This window comes from Taeniopygia guttata, chromosome 3 (assembly GCF_048771995.1).
Source record: "Taeniopygia guttata chromosome 3, bTaeGut7.mat, whole genome shotgun sequence".
Classification (NCBI taxonomy): domain Eukaryota; kingdom Metazoa; phylum Chordata; class Aves; order Passeriformes; family Estrildidae; genus Taeniopygia; species Taeniopygia guttata.
The window spans coordinates 37,565,001-37,583,681 of record NC_133027.1 but is presented as its reverse complement, the minus strand read 5'-3'; the positions used below and the strand labels follow the sequence as shown (position 1 = coordinate 37,583,681).

At 35.8% G+C, this 18,681-nt stretch overlaps 1 protein-coding gene across 4 annotated transcripts in view; it reads left to right on the top strand.

Annotated features, from left to right (window-relative positions):
- Positions 1-18,681, top strand: part of RNGTT (RNA guanylyltransferase and 5'-phosphatase) — a 170,718-nt gene that overhangs the window by 36,613 nt on the left and 115,424 nt on the right. For 3 of the 4 annotated variants that reach the window (XM_012572754.5, XM_012572753.5, XM_072926631.1), the window contains exons 9-10: positions 6,988-7,123; positions 13,743-13,814. In XM_012572754.5, coding sequence (XP_012428208.2) covers positions 6,988-7,123; positions 13,743-13,814 — 208 coding nt within the window. The remainder of the gene's footprint in view (positions 1-6,987; positions 7,124-13,742; positions 13,815-18,681) is intronic. The other variant, XM_072926630.1, reaches the window with a different exon arrangement.

Sequence of the window (18,681 nt, the reverse complement as noted above, 5' to 3'; positions counted from 1 at the left end):
AAAATCTAATATTTAAAATTAATCTGTTAGTGTACAGGTTGTTACTGGGTAATATTTTTTCTAGCTTGTTAATAATTCTTTTGTTTTACATCAGACAAATCATGTCATAATGCACTATAAGAGCTCCTCAGTTGTAGTTTAATTTACCCTTCTTTGTAAGTCAAATAATGATTACAAGACAACTTTTAATTTAACCCATAACGTTTAATATCCTTCTAAAAATAAAGAAACAAAACTGCACTCTTAACTTAATTAAAACACTGGAAGACAGACAAGAAAACCACTGTAATTGGATAGGCTTTTTTAACCTAGCTAAATTCTTCATTTTACCAGCAGTTTCACAGTCTAATAATACTTAAAATAGAAAATGTAGTTTTACACTGGTTTTGAATTTGCCATCTGTTAAATTAATTAAAGCATCTTTATCTTTGATTTGTAAAACAAGAAAAGCTAAAGTTTGAGCTCAGTCTCAACTGCAATACTTTATTAGGAGAAATTATAGTGGTTTCCACATTTCTTATACATTTTTCCATGATCCTTAGTGTTCCTGTTATCTCCTTTATTAAAAAACTTCTCCAGGTGAGGGGATATCATAAAGTTGTATAGTGATGCAAAATTATTTCTATATTTTTCACTACCATGTTAATTATTTGACCTAATTATTTGTTTACTGTTTTATTTTGTTTGTTTGCTTGTTTGGATGCAGCTGCTGTTTTGTGCTCTTACTGAACCCTAAAAAGTAGCGGCTCTATGAGCTTTTCCAGCTGCCAGTTAATGTAGAACCTTGTAAGGTGGAGAAGTGTGGTCACATCTCTTCTCCTCCTGGCTGTGGTACCCTTTGGGTATCAAAACTTGCAGTGTTTGTTGCTGTAGCTTTGGGCATATTGAATAATTCTATAGTAAATATAATCTGCAGATCCAGTCACTTTTGATGATGTTCATGGCCACAACAGTCACAAAATAACTTCTCTGGGCCTTGCATTGTCAAGGGAAGCAAATGAAAAGGGAAACTTGCTTTCAGAGTTTAAAGGAGAGTGGTGGCAGGCAAGAATAAAGTCTGGATGCTGAGTGAGGTAACTGTGGAGGAGACTGATGAGTAGTAAATATTATGGAGACTGAAAAACTGTATAAGCTGTGTGCTATCTCTTAACTTAGAGTGGTGACTTGACAAGGTTACTTCATTATCTGGAATACCACCTCAACTAATCTTGTGGAAATGGAATTCTTTGTTCTCAAAGAAGCAGAGTGATTGATGAACATCAATTCATCAATGCCTGGAGGTATTTAGAAGACATGCGAATGTGACACTTCAGGACATGGTTTAGTAGTGGACGTGGCAGTGTTAGACTTACATTTGGACTCAATTATCCTAAAAGTCTTTTCCACCTGAAATGATGCTATGAATACCAAAATCAAGCATAGCCCTTCCATTGTGATATATGAGGTGATCAATAAGACAAGAAAATAATTTTTTTTCTGTACTAGCATTGAGTCAGGGCAGTGGTATCTTAAACTAATGATTCAGAACATGAGGCTGGTTGTTGGAAACCTTCTGACCTCTCACGAAATTAGATGTTGGTATAGCAGATGAACTAGGACAACTTTCTTGACTGTAACATAAATATAGGAAAGCATTCATTTTGTTTTGTAAAGATACAAGATAAAATATGAGAATAACATTTTACTTTCCTAATAACTGAAAGATAAAAAAATTGTTGCAGAGTTCAGATTTAAAAAAAAATCACTACAGGACTGTTTAAGAAAACTTTTGGGTTACTGCTGAACCTTCTGCAGATGCCTGATTAGAGTTGTCATGATGAGCACACTTGAACATCTAATGCAAGCTGAGTGTCTTGACCTTCATAATAAGTGTTTATCAAGACAGTTTTGAAGCACAGGGAGCTGGTCATTTCAACCCATGGAGACCAGAAGCTGAATTCTACCCTCTTAAAAGGGTGGAGAATTGGCGGAACATTTCAACAGGTGACAAATCTAGGTGCTTCTGAGTGTAGTAAGAGATAAACAAGATACATTTATGTACTAAACAAGAGCCTAGTAACAGTATTTTAATATTGAGGGAAAAAAAGGGCTTGATTTTAGAAGCTAAGTTTGGATCAATCATGCTAAGGCTTTGCTTTAAATTTAAATCATTATGATTGTAATGAGAGTTAAAAATAGATGAAAAATGCAGGTTTTCTCTTTATTAAATGACAGATTTGGTTGCCCTAAGGACAGTAGTTAATAGAATTACTCAGCATTACTGTGACTGAGGAACAGTCTGCAGTGTAGATGAGGAATGGGATTTCCTCTGAGTTCAACCATTTTGGTAGGAGTTCGTATAAGGGAAAAATTGTGGTTCTGACCTAGAAAGACTGGTATATCTCATGCGTCTGGACTTTGATAAAATTGCTTTATTTTGTTATATATAACAATTTTATTGTTTATTAGAGAAAATGAGGCTAAGAAGATTGCTAGAATTCTAAGATAGGTAGAGAATAGATTGAAAGAAAATGGCAGTGGATGGTTTTGAAAGAAAATGCCTAAAAAATCCACAAGTAGAGATCCTGAATATTAATTTTGTTCTATCATTAAGTATTTTGAAACAGAATCCAAGTATGTTCTGATAAACAAATGAGGGAGATCAGCCACTGAATTCACTGAGGAGCAGAATAATAAAACTGGAAGGATATTCAGAAGTAGAAGATGCAAGGTCGTGAATGAGAAATATTGGAGCTAGAGGCTGTTAATTGGAAATGACTGTCAGTCACAATCTAAGGGATTTTTTGGTTTAAAATGCTGTGGAGACTGTTGATAGCATACTTTAATCTAGAAATAAGTGAGAAAAATATAGAGTGTCGGTATACCCAGAGTAGTCTTACCTCCAAAGGTCTGTGTGTGTGTTTTTAAAAAAAAAAATTTGGAATTTGGACTGTTGAATACATAATTCTACAGCAGCTTCTGCATGTAGCAAGCACTCTCTTGCTGGCTGGTGTGCCATGTACTCATGCAAATGACAGCATGTGTGCAACTTTGGAGAAGGTGGTTTGTTGACAGAGCTGTCAGTGTGCTGATTAAAAAGACATTGTTTCCTTTTGTTGACACATTGAAAATAATAATATAAATATTCTTGTAAGTTCCTGTGTTAGTGTCCATATATCAAGGCTTTGTCATTCTTGAGGAGACATCTTTTAAAGCAGCAATCATTGCCAGCAGTAATTAACAGAAGAAAACAAGCTGAGCCTTCTCCATTTATTGGGGTTTAGGGTCTTTTGCTCCATGCGCCACAGGCCAGCTTCATACTCTTCTGATTTAAACTTTAAATCCATCACAGTCTGGATTTGGGTCAGGACATGAAACTGCAGCAGCTTAGTGACACAGATAGTTATCTCCTACTGTCAGTGGATAAAGGGCAGTCATTAATTTTCATTCTCTCGGCCTTTTCCTCAGTGTTGGATGCATCTGGCCAGAAGTTGATGCTTTGTTGCCAGGAGGGAGTGGCAGGGTCCAATGTAAAGCGCTCATGGATTTGGCCTCATCTTAGGTGATCCATCTGCAGAGTGGTGACATGCTCGTGGTTTTGAAATGTTGCCAATCATAAAAGGAAATTAAGAAACTGAAAATCATATCTGTAGCAGGATTTCGTTGTTACCTCTGCGTCAGTGAGCATATTAGGGATGCTAATTGCTATTCGGATTTGGGTAATGCTTATTTGTGTGGGAGGGCAGCACTTGCACAAGACTGAATTCCAGGCTGTCTAATGAACTCCCTTTGGAATGGAGAGCTGCTGTGTATTTTGTGCTTAGAGTTGATGATGGAATTTCTTATATTTTGCATTCTTTAATGTGATAATACAGACACGGGCATATTTAAAAAGGAAAATGAAAAAAAAGCAGCGACGGCAGTACTGTGTCGAAATGAATAATCTTCTTTGATACAGCCTGTCTTAACGAAATACTGCAGGGCAAAGAAAGCTCCTGGAGGAGCTGAATTTTTAAGCTTCCTTTGAAACAATATTTCTAATCCATTTGCTACTTGTAGATTTTTTTTTTTTCAGAAAATTACTTGTGTGTTGAACTCAAGCTGAGAAGCTAGAATCTTAAAGTTTGAGGAAACCATGTTGTCTTTTTGCATTATTCTTAAGGTTTTAAAACTCCTATAAAGCACAAAATTAACATATGTAAGCTTACTGTTGAGATGGTTGCTGTCATTTTGGCGGAGAGAAAGTTAAACATAAAGCACATCACAAAATTGAAGTCAGAGGCAAAACTTCTATGAATACATAGGCAATCAATTTAGTGGTAAATATGTTTTGGCTAGCACTACACCATGTGTAGTGAGGTACTGTGTTGGGGGAGTATTTTCAAATCCAGTTTTGTGAATCCTAATAGTATGGAAAAGAAGGCAGAGGTCACATGTTCCACTGGGTACATGTGTTGGATTCGGAGATTGGGAAATGCAGTTCTGTTCTTGTTCTTTAATCTCAGAGACCATATCTTGGTGGACACCAAGTAATTTACCTTATTTTATGCATTAAGTAATATCTTCCTGAAATGTACTTCCAAATTTAATGGTGAAAAATACTAAACATCCACATAAAGGAGAAACCTCTGTTTTTAACTTAGGATTTTCAGTGTAGCTTATATCAACTTCAAAATTATGTGAAAACCAAAAACCTACCACCACCACCAAAACAAACTCAACTGAAAATGGAAGCCTAATAAAATAATTATTTTATCTTGTGTTTGGGGCCCAGCTGATGTGGACTGCATGATATGGGATATAGGAGGAGGCAAATGAGCCTTTAATACAGTTGTGTTTATTTGATTATGCTAAAAATAATTGATTTCTGAAGAGAAAACTTTATTTGATGGTTGACATTTTTTAAAGTTTAAAAATTAAAATTATTTATACTCTGGTAGGTTATTTGGAGATCTGTTTGTCTAATGTCAAGAACTGTCACTCTGCAAATGAAATTTTCAACCTATTTCCTGAATTATTGTGTTAATAATATTGTTCAATTAGAATTAGTAACAGGCCTTGCCTCAGGATCAGAAGTGAATGAAAAGTAGCTTCTAATGAAACTTTAGATTTTACCATTTCTATGACTAGATATTTATCTGCTTGTTAGATTTGTCTGCAGAGACACTGTGACCCTCTGTTTGTCAGAATTTCTTCGTTTGTAGAGATTGCACTGACAGTTTTGAGAGATGATGTTTTAGCTCAAATACGATTCTCTGCTTCCATGGATGTTTTCAGAGGTGAATGAGCAGTTATGTTATTGCTCTTATTGCTGCCCTGCCTTTGTTATTTTATTTGCTTGTTCTGGTTTAACATTCAGATTGAGCCATCTGATGTAGGACCATGTCATCTTGTGTACTTGCCCAGAATCTAAAACAATGGGGCCTGGTTACTAATTAGAGCTTTTGGGTGCTCACACAATAGAGGTAATTAGTAATAAATGTACAGCTGTAATAGCAAGTAGTGTTCACAGTGGGCAGTGCAATGCCTGACAGTTAAGTTCCTGTGTTCTGTCTCTAGTGAATGTGTTTGAGAAATCATTGCTCTTCTTTCTTTGCCTTTGTGGTGTTGCCCAGAGGCGTGTTCTCTATTCTGGTGTAAATGCTTATCTCCTAATACCTTAATTAACTTCTTAAAATATAAATGGCCATGGTACATCAAAATAATATTCAGAAATGTGCTGTTCAGCAGTACACAAGATTTCTCCATGAATGCTTGTAGTGTCATCTGGATAAAACTTTCAACATGATATTAAGCAAATGAACTTAAGCTTTTTGAGTGAAATGAGCAATCAAAAAACCTCAACCGACCAGCTCAAATCCCTCATTAATTGATAAATTCAGTTTCACCAAAACCTTGCCTATCTCTTGCTTCTTGCACATTTTCAATTATTAGGTGCTCATAGAACACTTCTGGTTTTCAGTCCATCCTTGACCAAATTTTTTCTGTCTTACGTTGGTAGTAATGAGAAATTTGATAAATTCTGCTTTTTGGATGACATTCAGAGTTTTATTTCAATAGTTCATTAAATTGGGAGAGTAGAGGAATTTTCAGCCATTCAGCAAAAAACACCTCAAAAAAACCTTTCAAGATGAGACATATCTGGATCAGTTTAATGCCTTTCCCAAGCAGAGAACTTGTTCAGATTCTAAGTTAGACAGGTATATTACCATGAGACCCAGACAGATGGGTCTACATGAAAGTAATTCACTGTCCTGAGATGAGATTTTTTTCTATCTTCAAAGTCAGCACATGCTGTTTTTCAGCATCTCTCTGAAGTAAGATACAGAATCATAGAAATCATAGGATCATAGAATGATTTGGATTGGAAGGGACCACCCAGATCATCTAGTTATGAAGGAAGATGGCATGCAGAGGCATGCTTGACAAAAGCTTTGTTTCCGTACAGAAGGCCAGTGAAAATTCTATTCCATGGACTCAGTTGAAGAACTGTAGCCCAGTTCTGCAGTGTTTGTCCATGTGAGAGCTGTGGCCTAAGATATTTCTCTCCTCCTGTAACAATTTAACTCCTGTAGCAATTAAGCCCACACATTCTGTAGCAGGATGGGGGAGTGGGTCAGAAGGGTGAAAGATCAGGGGTTAAGATACATATAACGAAAAATAAGGAATTGTTACTATTTCCCATTGGCAGGCAGGTGTTTAGCCATTTCCAGGAAAGCTGGGCTTCATGATACACAACAGTGACTTGGGAAGAAAAACACCATAAATCCTAATGTCTCCTCCTCCTTCTCCCATTTTTTATTGCTGAGAGCAGCATCATATATGGTCTGCGATATCCCTTTGGTTAGTTTACAGGTTTAAACTTTTAAATGCAAAAAATTACTTTTAAAATGTTTCTTTAGATAATATCTGTCATGATTACTTGTTTTTAACACTTATTATAAAACAAAATAATAGAGATTTTGAGCATATACCTGTAATTATAATATCTTAACACTGCCTTTGCAGGTATATGATGCTGATTGATGGCAAGAATGAAGTTTATATGATTGATAGAGACAATTCCATTTTTCATGTATCCAACCTGGAATTTCCGTTTCGTAAAGATCTTCGCTCACATCTAACAAACACTCTTCTAGACGGGGTAAGGAGCATACTATATAATTATTGCAACTATTTCAGTACTGTTTGCTTTTGTTCATAAACAGGGCCAAATTTTTAGGCCGGATCAATGAATCATAGGATTTCAGGAGGAATAGAAGTTCAGTCACTGGCTGAATGTGGGAGTTAATTTTTTAAGAAATAACTTACCTACAGAATAGGACTGATGACTGCTCTGGGGGGAGCTGTTTGTCTTTGAAATAAATCAAGGTATTGAGATGATTCTCTGAATATGAGAAAAGGCTTAAAGAAAATCTAAAAAAATTAGTGCCGAACTTCATCTCTTGCTACAGCTTTATATTTTGAAATAGTAAATATGTTCAATTTTACACAGCTCATGGAAATACTTCTAAAATTTGATAAAATTTTCATAATGTTTTGATACACTTTTTTGAATTGATGTCTTTGTTTCAGTCACCTTTATTTTCAGCTGAATTTTTGAATTATTTAGAAATGGCTTAGTTATATTTGTTTAAGGCTAAAACATTTCTAAGTTGCTATGCTAATTTAAATTATGTAAATTTGCTTATGAACCTTTTGAGCCAATTGTAAAACAAGCTGGCTCAAAAATTAAAAATTAAATTATGTAAACTTGCTAATGTACTTTTTGAGCCAGTTGTAAAACAATCTGTAAAACATATGTATTTGTGTATTTGGAGGCTGGGCTGGACTATTGGTAGCAAACTTTTCACAACTGTAGCCACAAGAAGGAATTATTTCTTTCTTGACTGTCCCATTTCACATGACTGAGAGAATTTCACTAGTTTTTACACTGATAGAGCAATGCAGTTTACTTTTATGTTTCAGAAGTATTGGAGACTCTACATTGCTGTAACTCCTGCCTGATGAATATTTTTGTACCTGAGATAGCTTCCATATAGATCCTCTAAGCCTATTGCGCTTTTCAGCCATATTGTCTTAACTTTCTTTCCTTTCTCAGGCCCTTGTTGTCAGTATTCTACTTGAAATGTCACTTCTGTGAATGATGTGTCTTACTGAACACACATTTACATGTGAAGCTTGTATAAATTGAATCTGCGAGGATAATTACTGCAAGGAACAATGTACTGTCTCAGGGACAGAGAAGCAGATAATGGAATATTTTCCACTACCTCTGCTTCATTGAAAAATTGAGAGCATAATGCAAGAAATGCCATGCTGTCAGCTCAGAAGTGGTTGCACAAGCTGTCGTGTCTGGTAGGAGCCTCTTCAGCCAGGCAGCTTCCTAATGATATACATAATATTACTCTTCATGACATACATTAGGTTCCATGCTTTTGAGATAAAAAGCCTCATATTGCTGGTTTTTCCCCTGCTACTTCTAAGGCTCTTGAGAAAGTAATGGCTTGTTAGTGTCCATATGGTACAGTCCTAGGTGTTCTTAATGGAAATGGCTGCTCTTTAATTTGTTTGTTTAATTATTCTCTTTATTTCACACAGATGTTTTAGTAAAGGTGGCTGATATGTATATGGTGGAAGACAGGGATGTTGAGATAAGTGCATCATGTAGCTGTGGGGCATGGAAGAGGGTCTCTGATCTGGTGTGTTGTGTTCCCCAGATTTATAGTTTAAGTCTCTTAAGAATGACTGAAGTTCTCTCAGGTACCCAGGGATGAACTATAACTTTGCTTTATTTGTTGTTCTGTAAAAGTGTGACTGTTAATAGTGCATTTTGGTGTTTCACTTTATTGGCATGAAATCAGTCATAGTGTGATCCCCCCCCCCCGCCCCCCCCCCCGCCCCATTATTTTTCTAATAAAGTGAAAAGCAAAATGACATGAAATGAGCTACTGTACTGATTGAATGAAGTACCCTGAGACAAAACTAAAACCTTTCAATGGATAAATATTTTTCATAGTACAGATTTCTAAATTTGTTTTGGTATGGTCGGTTAAATAAAAAAATGCTGCTGAAATTATTTCTTTTTTCAATTGAAATTCCTTTAATAGGTTTGAGAATAAGACTTGCCTATTATTTGAAGCATCAGAAGAACTTAACTTTGTAATTGAATATTTGTCTAATGTTGATGCTAAATGAACATTTCCATGAATGATCCTTTACTCTAGATATATGCATGATTGATTTTATTTTATTTTTTAAATCCATGGAAGAAGTTGGCTTTTTCTCTATTGACATATTTTGCTAATCAGTGCTTGAAGAGCTGTTGAAATTAATTCCTTAATTACAGGCTGAAGTAGTTCATACTTGCTGTCCTTGAAGTAGCTTTCTCTCAGGGAATGAAAACTATAGTGAGGTGGTCCAATTGGTATTGCTCTAGAGTGTTCTTAGAAATATGAGGAAAAAAGGAAATAAATAACAGAAATATCAGTGCCATGTAGCAAACAACTATTGAATTTAAGAATACAAAACATTAATATCCCCCTAACATTATTTAGAATGACAGTATACTTGAAACATTCATAAATGCATTTTCTTGCATTCAGGGATCTATTAACTTGCTTTAAGGCCTCTGGTGTAAGCCTTTCATGTGGTTATCTTTGAGAATTTCAGATGCATTTGTGGCTCATTTCGGACTGAAATTTCTTGCAAACAGTTCTTATGTGATCAGTGACGTCTTAGGTGATGGCAGATCTGCAACACTCTGTGCTCATCTCCAACTTTTCAGTTACAATTGTTCTCCTGTCATGGAAGAAAGTTTTCTGCAAAGCTCATTAAAGCTAATTTAAATTTCACCTACAGGTGACTAGTATGGCTTATTCCTTTAAGAGCCAAATGATTTGCATCCATAGTGGTATCTGAGGGAATGCACAGAGTTTTGTTCAAATGTTTTGGCTGTCATGCAAAAAAGCTAAATAGATATTTTCAGGAGCTTTCTTGGCATTCTACTTAGCTTTGTAACAGCTGAGTAGAAAATGCAGAGTCATCCTTAGGCTTGAAGTAACTTTTGCAGTTTTAATACAATTTAAAAAAATTATTTTCTTTTTATATAACATACTGTTTATACTTGAAGATTTAAGAGGGCCAGGAACTCCATAAATGGAGAGTGAGATAAAGATGCATTTATGTTTTTCTGTCAGGAGAGGCTTTATCTATTTGTGAGCTGTCTCAGAAATTGCAGAACTTCAAACTTTGAGTTTGCGAAAGCTGGTGCAAAATAGATTTGTGCAAAACAGATTTAAGAAAAAAGGCAAGAAACAAAAACTGTTTTCATTCCTGAAATACATCAGTGACTAGAATTGTGTTAAAGGTAAATGGATAAAGGATTAAGAAAAGGCACAAGAGAAAAAGGAAAAACAAACAGATGTATTATTACATCTGATTCCATACTCTGTGTCAACAAAAAAAATCATTCTGCAAGTGGCAGGTAAAATTGGATCTTTGGCTTTGTGATTGAATTTTGGATTCTTTTAAGCCCAAGTTACTCTCTAGAGATGTGATTCAAGGAAAAAAGTCCATGAGCTCTCAGTCCAGCATTGTTCTTCTGGTACTTGTCCAGCAAAAAGCTCTTAGCACTGTTGCAGGTCTAATATACTGTACAACTGTGCTTTGCAACACCACAGGATTGAGAAGAATAACACCAGCACAGTGTTGCCAGATTACATTGCATTAATTGAACACTGGACCTTGTTCTTCAGGCCCATGGGTTAAGTGGATACCTAAACCAGCAGCTAATGGACAAGTGCTAATAGCAGAGGTAGCTTTGAAACACACAATGTTGGCTGTAAATCTGCATGGAGTCTGTAGAAGGAGCTGCATGTATGCAGGTGTACCTTATGGATAATGTTATGTTATATTAACATGTCATGTGAATGAATTTGGGTTTCGGTTTTTAGTTATCTAAAAATTGGCTTCAAGTCTTACAGGATCAGGTTATTACTCAGGTCAGAATGAGTTTAACTGTGGTCATTTCTCAAATACTACATTTTCCCATCTTCTCTGAAGTTGTCTCTGGGATCTATTCCCTGGTGTATTTTTCAATTCTGATAATTTCAGGGAAGATTCTGAAATCAGACTGTAAAATAATGATGTATTGGAGCATTTCTAATCTGAACCATTTCTATGCTCACTTTACAGCTTTTGCCTTATGACAGTTGTATTGGCGTAACTAATGGAGCAGGGAATGTTGTTGTCATGATGGAGATGAGCAGTGCAGGAATTTGTCATCTCATCTTCTAAGGCATATTGTGCTATTGTTTTTTTGCTCTGGTATCTGGGATTTCAGTCAGGATGTCAAAGAGAACAGGAGGCAGGGGAAGAAGAAAAAAAGGGAGAAGATGAGGAAAAAGACTTGTTTGATCAGTAATATAATAAAAATGCTTACATGTCTGAAGTAGAGAAAAAGTTAAAAATAAACACTTCAAAGGATGTTTAAAAACAGTTCTTGGTCCTCTTTGTTGTATTTTTTAATCCTTCTTAAACTGAATATGCAAAGATTCAGATTTTTAAAATTAGGCACAAAATCTTGTAATACCAGACATTGAAATGTTTTCAGGTTTTTGCATACAAATGCTAGCTTTGCATCAAAGCTGATGTTCTGAATATGCATACTGAGAAAGTGAGGCCTTAAACCTTAAGTATGTGCTCAATTAGAAGTGTTTAAAAAAAGTTGTTTCACCTGCAAGTTCAGCTGAGTGTTAATGAAAAACAATGCCATTCTTTGTTTCACTGTTATTTTGTTATTTGTTTCACCTGATTACTATCAGGAATTTCAGGTGGGTTTTTTTTATCCTGGGGTTTTTTCCCCTTGCATTATGTTTTTACACCTTCATCCAAGTTTGCATATCATGCCTTCTGTCTCTTGAGTCACACCCATCTGTTCTTGTAGTTAGTTATAACAGTTATTGTCAAAGAAGGCATTGCAGCATTGTGTCTGCTGTTCCTTTGAGAGCTCACCAGGGTCCGACCTGAATATTGGACATGAACAGAATTGCATTTTGTTACATCGCTTCTACGTAAACCTTTTTTGCACATGTTAATTGACAGTGCCTGTGACTAAATTTTTAGAGGGAGGATATTGTAATATTACAAAGGAATAGTTTTCACTCATTGGATTAATGTTTTGGTAATTTTTAATTTTAAAAATGAAATTACGTGGAATGATGTGTAAGGTCACCTCAGGGAGACATTCACAACACCTGTGAAAGCTGTGCATGGCTTTGAAATCCCAGTCTCCATCTCAGCATTGTGTTCACAAAGGATGAAATTCCAAAATACTAAGTAGGCAACTTAGATTTCCCAGTGGTTTTTGAGAACAACATGTTCATGTTTTCTAGTTTAGTTTTCAATGCTTCAAGCTTTATGTTTGCTTTAAACCAAATCTATGTTTTTACAACCAAACTGCTTGCTTATTTTTCAAAGCAAATTGAGGTTCGATGCTACGTATAATTCAATAATCTTGTTATTGTTGTACAGACTGAAAATTAATCTTACATGAGTCAATCAGACATTTTGGGTTTATTTTGTAGATTCTATGGATTCTGAGAGAGATTAAAAGGTTGTAAGACATAAAAATAGCAAGACATTAACTAAACAAGAATAATTTGAGTTGATATAATGTTCTATTTCGGAATAATTCTTGAGCTCCTGATTTTGTTTTCGTCATGTCATAGTGAACTGTTTTCATGTTTTCCAATTGTTTTACTTGTTTGTGTGAATTTGGAATTTTAACTTGTAACTTTTTTTTTTTTTTTAAAAATTAAAAAAATCTGTAGCTGATACAATTTATTAGCCAAGAATCAAGTAGGGGAGGGAGGTTAGGAGAAGATGGATTGTATTTAGAGAAGTGTTTATTTCAGAGTTGTCTCTGGAAAAGATCTACCAGTGGTTAGCTATTACCATTTTCAGTCTTCATTGTTGGTTCATTAAACTCTATACTATAGACATAGTAATACTCTATATACTATGTCTAATTCCTGTCATAGGGGGCCTGAGTTACTGATGTAACACCACCATGCAAGGTGTATGTATATTTTGCATGTACCATTAAGTTCAGGAAACACTTTTGTGTTTGGATGTTGATCATTAATGTTCTTTCCCTACCTGGCCTATTTTCAGTCTGATTTGCTGGTACATATTGAATGTTGGCTGACTTCATGTGATGTGTCTGTGATACTTCTGACTGAAGGAGCCATTCTGTTTAGTCAGAATGCAACAACGTTCAAGCAAATTGCAGCTCTCAGTGCTGCTTAGGACACTTTTAAAATTAAAAGATCCAACCCAAGCATAGGAAATGAATGTGAATGCTTGTTCTTTACATTCTCACTGTTGTGCATCTGACGGTGGGCAAGATTTCCAGTAGTGCTTGGTTGGCTTAGTATCACAGTTCTTACTAAGGTTTCTAGAAATTCATTATTCACTCAAGATTTTGAAAGCTGTGTGGAAACGAATGTATAAATGGTGCAAATCAGAATGGGAAGCCCTAGCACAGCTTCCTAGTGTTTTGTTAAATGCTTAATGAGAGACTTTTAAGACCACAATAATATTTTTATAATCTTGACCTGTTTTAAAATTTGTTTTTGTAATAAAGATGTAGCTGTAGTGTTTGTATCATGCTTGCAGGTATAAGCACTAAGTATAAATGTATTGACATTCTTCTTCTGTATTTATGAAAAAAATGCCAATGCTTTCTCTTTTCTTTTAAGGAAATGATCATCGACAAGGTTAACGGACAGGTTGTCCCTCGGTACTTGATATACGACATTATTAAGTTTAATGTAAGTGCTTTCAGTTTTATTGCTTATTTTTATTAATTCTTATTTCAATTTTAATATTTTTATATAAGTAAGAGCTTCAGAGTAAATATAAACACCAAAATAATTTGAGTATTTTGCATCTTGATAACAAAAAATGCGTCAGAATTTAGTTTGAAAGCACCCTTACAATATATGTTGATTTATTTCCACTTGCTCACGGAAAAATGGCCATTTGAAACAGTCTGCTAGACACTGTTGGAAATTTTCCCATGTTTGAACTATTTAGGCAGTGAAATCAAGAGGGGATGGAGGAGTAAGCCTGGTGTATTTGTTACCAGAGCTTCACAGTACTCGTTAGGCTGCTCTGTCACCTCCTTCTCAAATTTCTGTTTGAAACCAGGCAACTGGTCCTCTGCTAAGTCCTCAACAGCAGGGTCTCCTGGTGGCACAGGCTGTAGGGAAAACGTATAATTAGGAAATACATTGCTAAAGTTGTGGAAAAGAAGAATAGGGTGTAGAAATAAAATCTTTGTGATCACACGAAAGAGCTGTTAAACAGTACTGGAAATGGGAAACTTGTTTTCTATAAAACCAGCTTTGAAATACAGTAAAGGTTTTTTTGTAGTTGTTTTGTTCATAGTAGCCCATATGGTATTGTGTATAGATTTGCAAATCAGCATGGAATTGTGCTGATAACACAGGGATACTCTCTGTTACTGCTGAGCAGCACTCAAGCCGTTGCCCGGCTTCGAGCCCTTTCCTATTTCACCCTACTGCCCCAGTGAGTAAACTTGGGGTTGATGAAGAGCAGGGAAAGGGACAGCTGGAACAGCTGACTCCAACTGACCAAAGGGACATTCATTGCCATGAGATGTTGTACTGTGCATGTAAAGCTGGGGGGAGAAGGATGTTTGTGGCATTTGTCTTCCCAAGTCATCATTATGTGTGATGGAGTCCTTCTGCCCTGAGGATGGCCGAACACCTGCCTGCTTATGAGAAGTGGTGAATGACTTCCTTGCTTTTTTTTGCATATACAGCTTTTGCTACAGCTTTGAAACTCTGTTTATCTCAAACCCTGAGCTTCCTCACTTATACCTTTTTGATTCTTTCCCCCTGTGTTATTCCAGGGGAGTGAGTGGCTGCGGAAGGCTTACCACCTACTGTAGTTAAACCACGACAATGTGTTAAATTTAGTCAAAATAGACCATGGAGAAAACACTAGTATCTGTTAATGCTTCTGGAAAAACAAAATTATTTTTTCAGTGCACCTAATAGGACAAAAACAATATTAGTAAACCAGAGGACATTTCAGCCTTTCTCAACTACAGTTGACTCTTCCAGTCTTGAGTAAGGTACTACTCAGCTCAGTCACTCAGTGTTAAGTGGGAATTTGAAGTGTAGGCATGGTACCAGTCACCAAAAATTACTTAGGTATTCTTGGAAGCATAGTCATACTGTGACTTAAGACAGCTGCTTTTAAAAGGAGTAGTTTGTGGGGAAGATGTGTTAGATTAGGACTAGAAGCTTTTTGTTAACACGTTTTAATTCTGTATCTGGATGTCCTTTCTCTAGCCTTTTCTGAAAAGTAGGTGTTTGTATCCTGGATCCCTCCTACCATGAAGACTTTTCCCTAAGCAAGATTTTCATGTACTCTTCTGAAAAATACAGTCGTCTTCTATGACAACTCATGGGTTCTCTTTTTTTTTTTTTTTACATTTTCTTACCTGCTGCTACACCTGTGATTCCATGTTTATTAACCTTCATGTCTTGCCTTGTCTCTGCTCTCCTTTTGAGTCTAATCTGCCATTCACTGCTGGTACATTTCCTTTGAAACAAACATGTAATGTTAGAAGTGTACAGTCATTCAGTTTGGGATGTGCATATACTAGCAAAATAACACTTTTCAAACCTCATAATTATTTTGGGTAAGCTTTGTTTGGTGGTGGAAGGGATGGAAGCCCTCATTTGTCGAGAAGTGTCCAGACTTAACATGATGAATCCCACTTGGCAAACAGGAAAAATGATCAGTAGGTTTCCAGAGGATTGTCAATGTTTAGGAAAACTCTGCTTTTGAACAGTGTTTGGTTTTGTTTGTTTTTTAAGGGCTGTGGCAATGAGAGGAGGAGCTAATTACTGTGTAATACTTTTTTAAAGTCAAAGACGAATTAAGATAATGTTATCAGTTTGAGCATAAGCAGGGCTTTAGCTGCAAGAAGTCATTAGCAGTGGCTCTACTATAAAGATGAAAAAGCACAGCTGTTTTTAGGTTAATTTTAGAAGCCTTATTATAAAAATGGGCACCCAAAGATGTTTGGCTTGGCAAGAAATGATCAACAGAATTTTATCACCAAGAGAAGTGGATGTGATATAACTTGTGAATAGCAAGAAAGAGTAAGTTCCTATTTAAGTTGTGTAAGTTAGGTTTTTGTTCATTCTCTTAGCAGATCTTCAAATAAAATAATTATATGAAGAACTGGTCCTGTTCAAAGCCAGAACATTCTCTCCTGCCTTCCTAACAAACAACCCCCCTCTCCAAAAATTCCCCAAAACAGAGATTGCTCTGGAATTTGGCAGTTTGTTTTGATCTGGAAAGCAGTTGAGTCTCGAAGGTGAATAATGGAGTTACTGTATTGCTGTCCATCATGAGTTACAAGATTTGCAGCATGTCCCCTGTCTCACCCTCCACCGGACTCAGCTTACTCTGCTCTGGGAGATGCAGCTTTGCAGCTGAGGAAATGCACATTCAAGCCCCATTGATAAACACCTTTGCCCAGGCAAACCTCATCTTTTAGTCAGGTCTTGTGAACTAAGATATTTTTAGCTGAGCTTATTCTCAAATGCTTGACCTATTTTGCTAGCTAAGCATTGCAGAGTTTTCTGGCTTTGTCGGAATATTCCTTCTGAAATATTGCATTCATAATGCAGAGAAAGTGAGTGGATAAGTTACATGTTACAGATTTTAATCCATGTTGTTATCAGTGAGGCTTATTGTTACTTGCTTTTTGATTTTGCTGTAGTGTGTCAGGCATAAACTCTAGCAGCTTTCTAGAAAGAAATAAAGGGAACTAAGAGAATAGATTGTTTGACATACATAGTGTATATTTGGCTCTAGATGTCTATACAGGAAAGTCTTAGGAGGAAGAAAACCATAAAAATTGAATTTCAGTGATTGGGAGAAACCTACACTTGAGTTCTTAAGCAAAACATATCAATTGGTTTGGTTGTCTCTTTCCATGGTAAGTTCTGTGTTGAATTCTGATGCTTATTGTATATAGCTGCTGCAAAAGTCTGTCTTCAAAGACGCTGATGGAACCCTTTGACTATTTATTTTAGTTACTGTTTCTGTGACATCTAGTTTCTAAAAGCTTGTAACACATCCCATATTGTTGCAGGAGGTGTTTGTGTCAAGAAAAACAAATGATTCTTCAGATTTAAGAATATTTTTTTATTGTAATTTTATTCAGTCTGAAGCATGGCGTTGATTGTTATTAATAGCACCTCAAAATATGACATTGCTGTCTCACTGCTTTCATCTCACCTGCTAAAATCAAATTAATAGAAAGAAAGCTGTATCCTAGTGAAATAAGCATGCCTTTTGACCTTTGTGAGCTCCACACACAAGAAATATGGATTTTTCATATTCCTCTGAACATAAAAGGCTAATAGCACCCAACACTCCTTACGGTGTTTAGTCTTAATGAGTACAGAGTGAAATCCTTGCAGTGCATGTTGCTTTTCTTGATTTGTGTCTGTATATGGTTGAGTTCATTATAGTAACTGCAGCTGTATAGCTACAATTTCAAATTTGGTGGATAATTTGGTAGATAATTCTAATATAACAGAGGAAGCTTACAGTAGAATAATTAGCCCCAGAAGCAAATGCAGGCAAATCCCTTTTCATCTGAAACAGTCCACAAAAGAATGTGCCTTCATTCTCCAGTTATCTTGGAGACAGCTCTTCCTGAAAAACCTTGCTTTGAGAAGCTTTTCCTTAGATAATATTCAGTAGCTTATTGTAAATGTATGGGCACTAAACTTAAGCAACTGTTTTTTTACTTAGTTAAGTTACAAACAGTAACACTGGCATGATGTAGGATTTAATTAATGCATTCTTAGCAAAGATGCTGCAAATGAATACAACTTTCCTTTTCCTTTCTAACCCTGGCCTTTAAATTTCTAAACTCTAGCCAAGTTTTTGTGAGACCAGATTGCAATGGTAAGAATAGACTGAATGCTTGAAAAAGAATAATTATTTAAATGCTTAGAAAGGAGATAGAATTTTGATTAAATTTCCTAATACTTTTTGCATTGAATTAAGTCAAGATCAAGATTTCTTTGGTTGTCATTATGTGTAGCAATGCTGTTGCTATTCATAACATTTGTCATGGTAAACAGATATGCTGGTCATAAATCCTGTCCACAGCCAATGTGCTCATTGAATTAATGTGTGAAAAATGTTTGTTTTAAATCCCTGTAAAACATTACCATGTCTGACTTTTCTGTTACAAACCTAATTTTAAAGCAATGTAAGGCTCACAGTCCATGCTGTCTCTCACTTATTAGCCTATTAACCTTAAGGTTGTACTGTGAAAGCTTTGAGGGCACAATTCATAGATGCAAGTGTTTAATTGCATCTCTTCTGTTACAAATGCACCTGGCTGCCAGTCGCCCTTCTGCCCTTAATTTTAATTCTGAATTATTTTCAAATGGTATCACCTGAAAATACAGATTTAAAATGCTTTTGTTTCTTATAGTACTCTGGAAAGTAAGGGCACTCTGGGTATGTTTGCTCTTGCACCCTTTATATTATTTCTTGTGAAGACTTATCTAACAAACACCCAAATGCTTGTACTGGTGCTCGTGCTGTGTGTTATGTTCTCAATATATA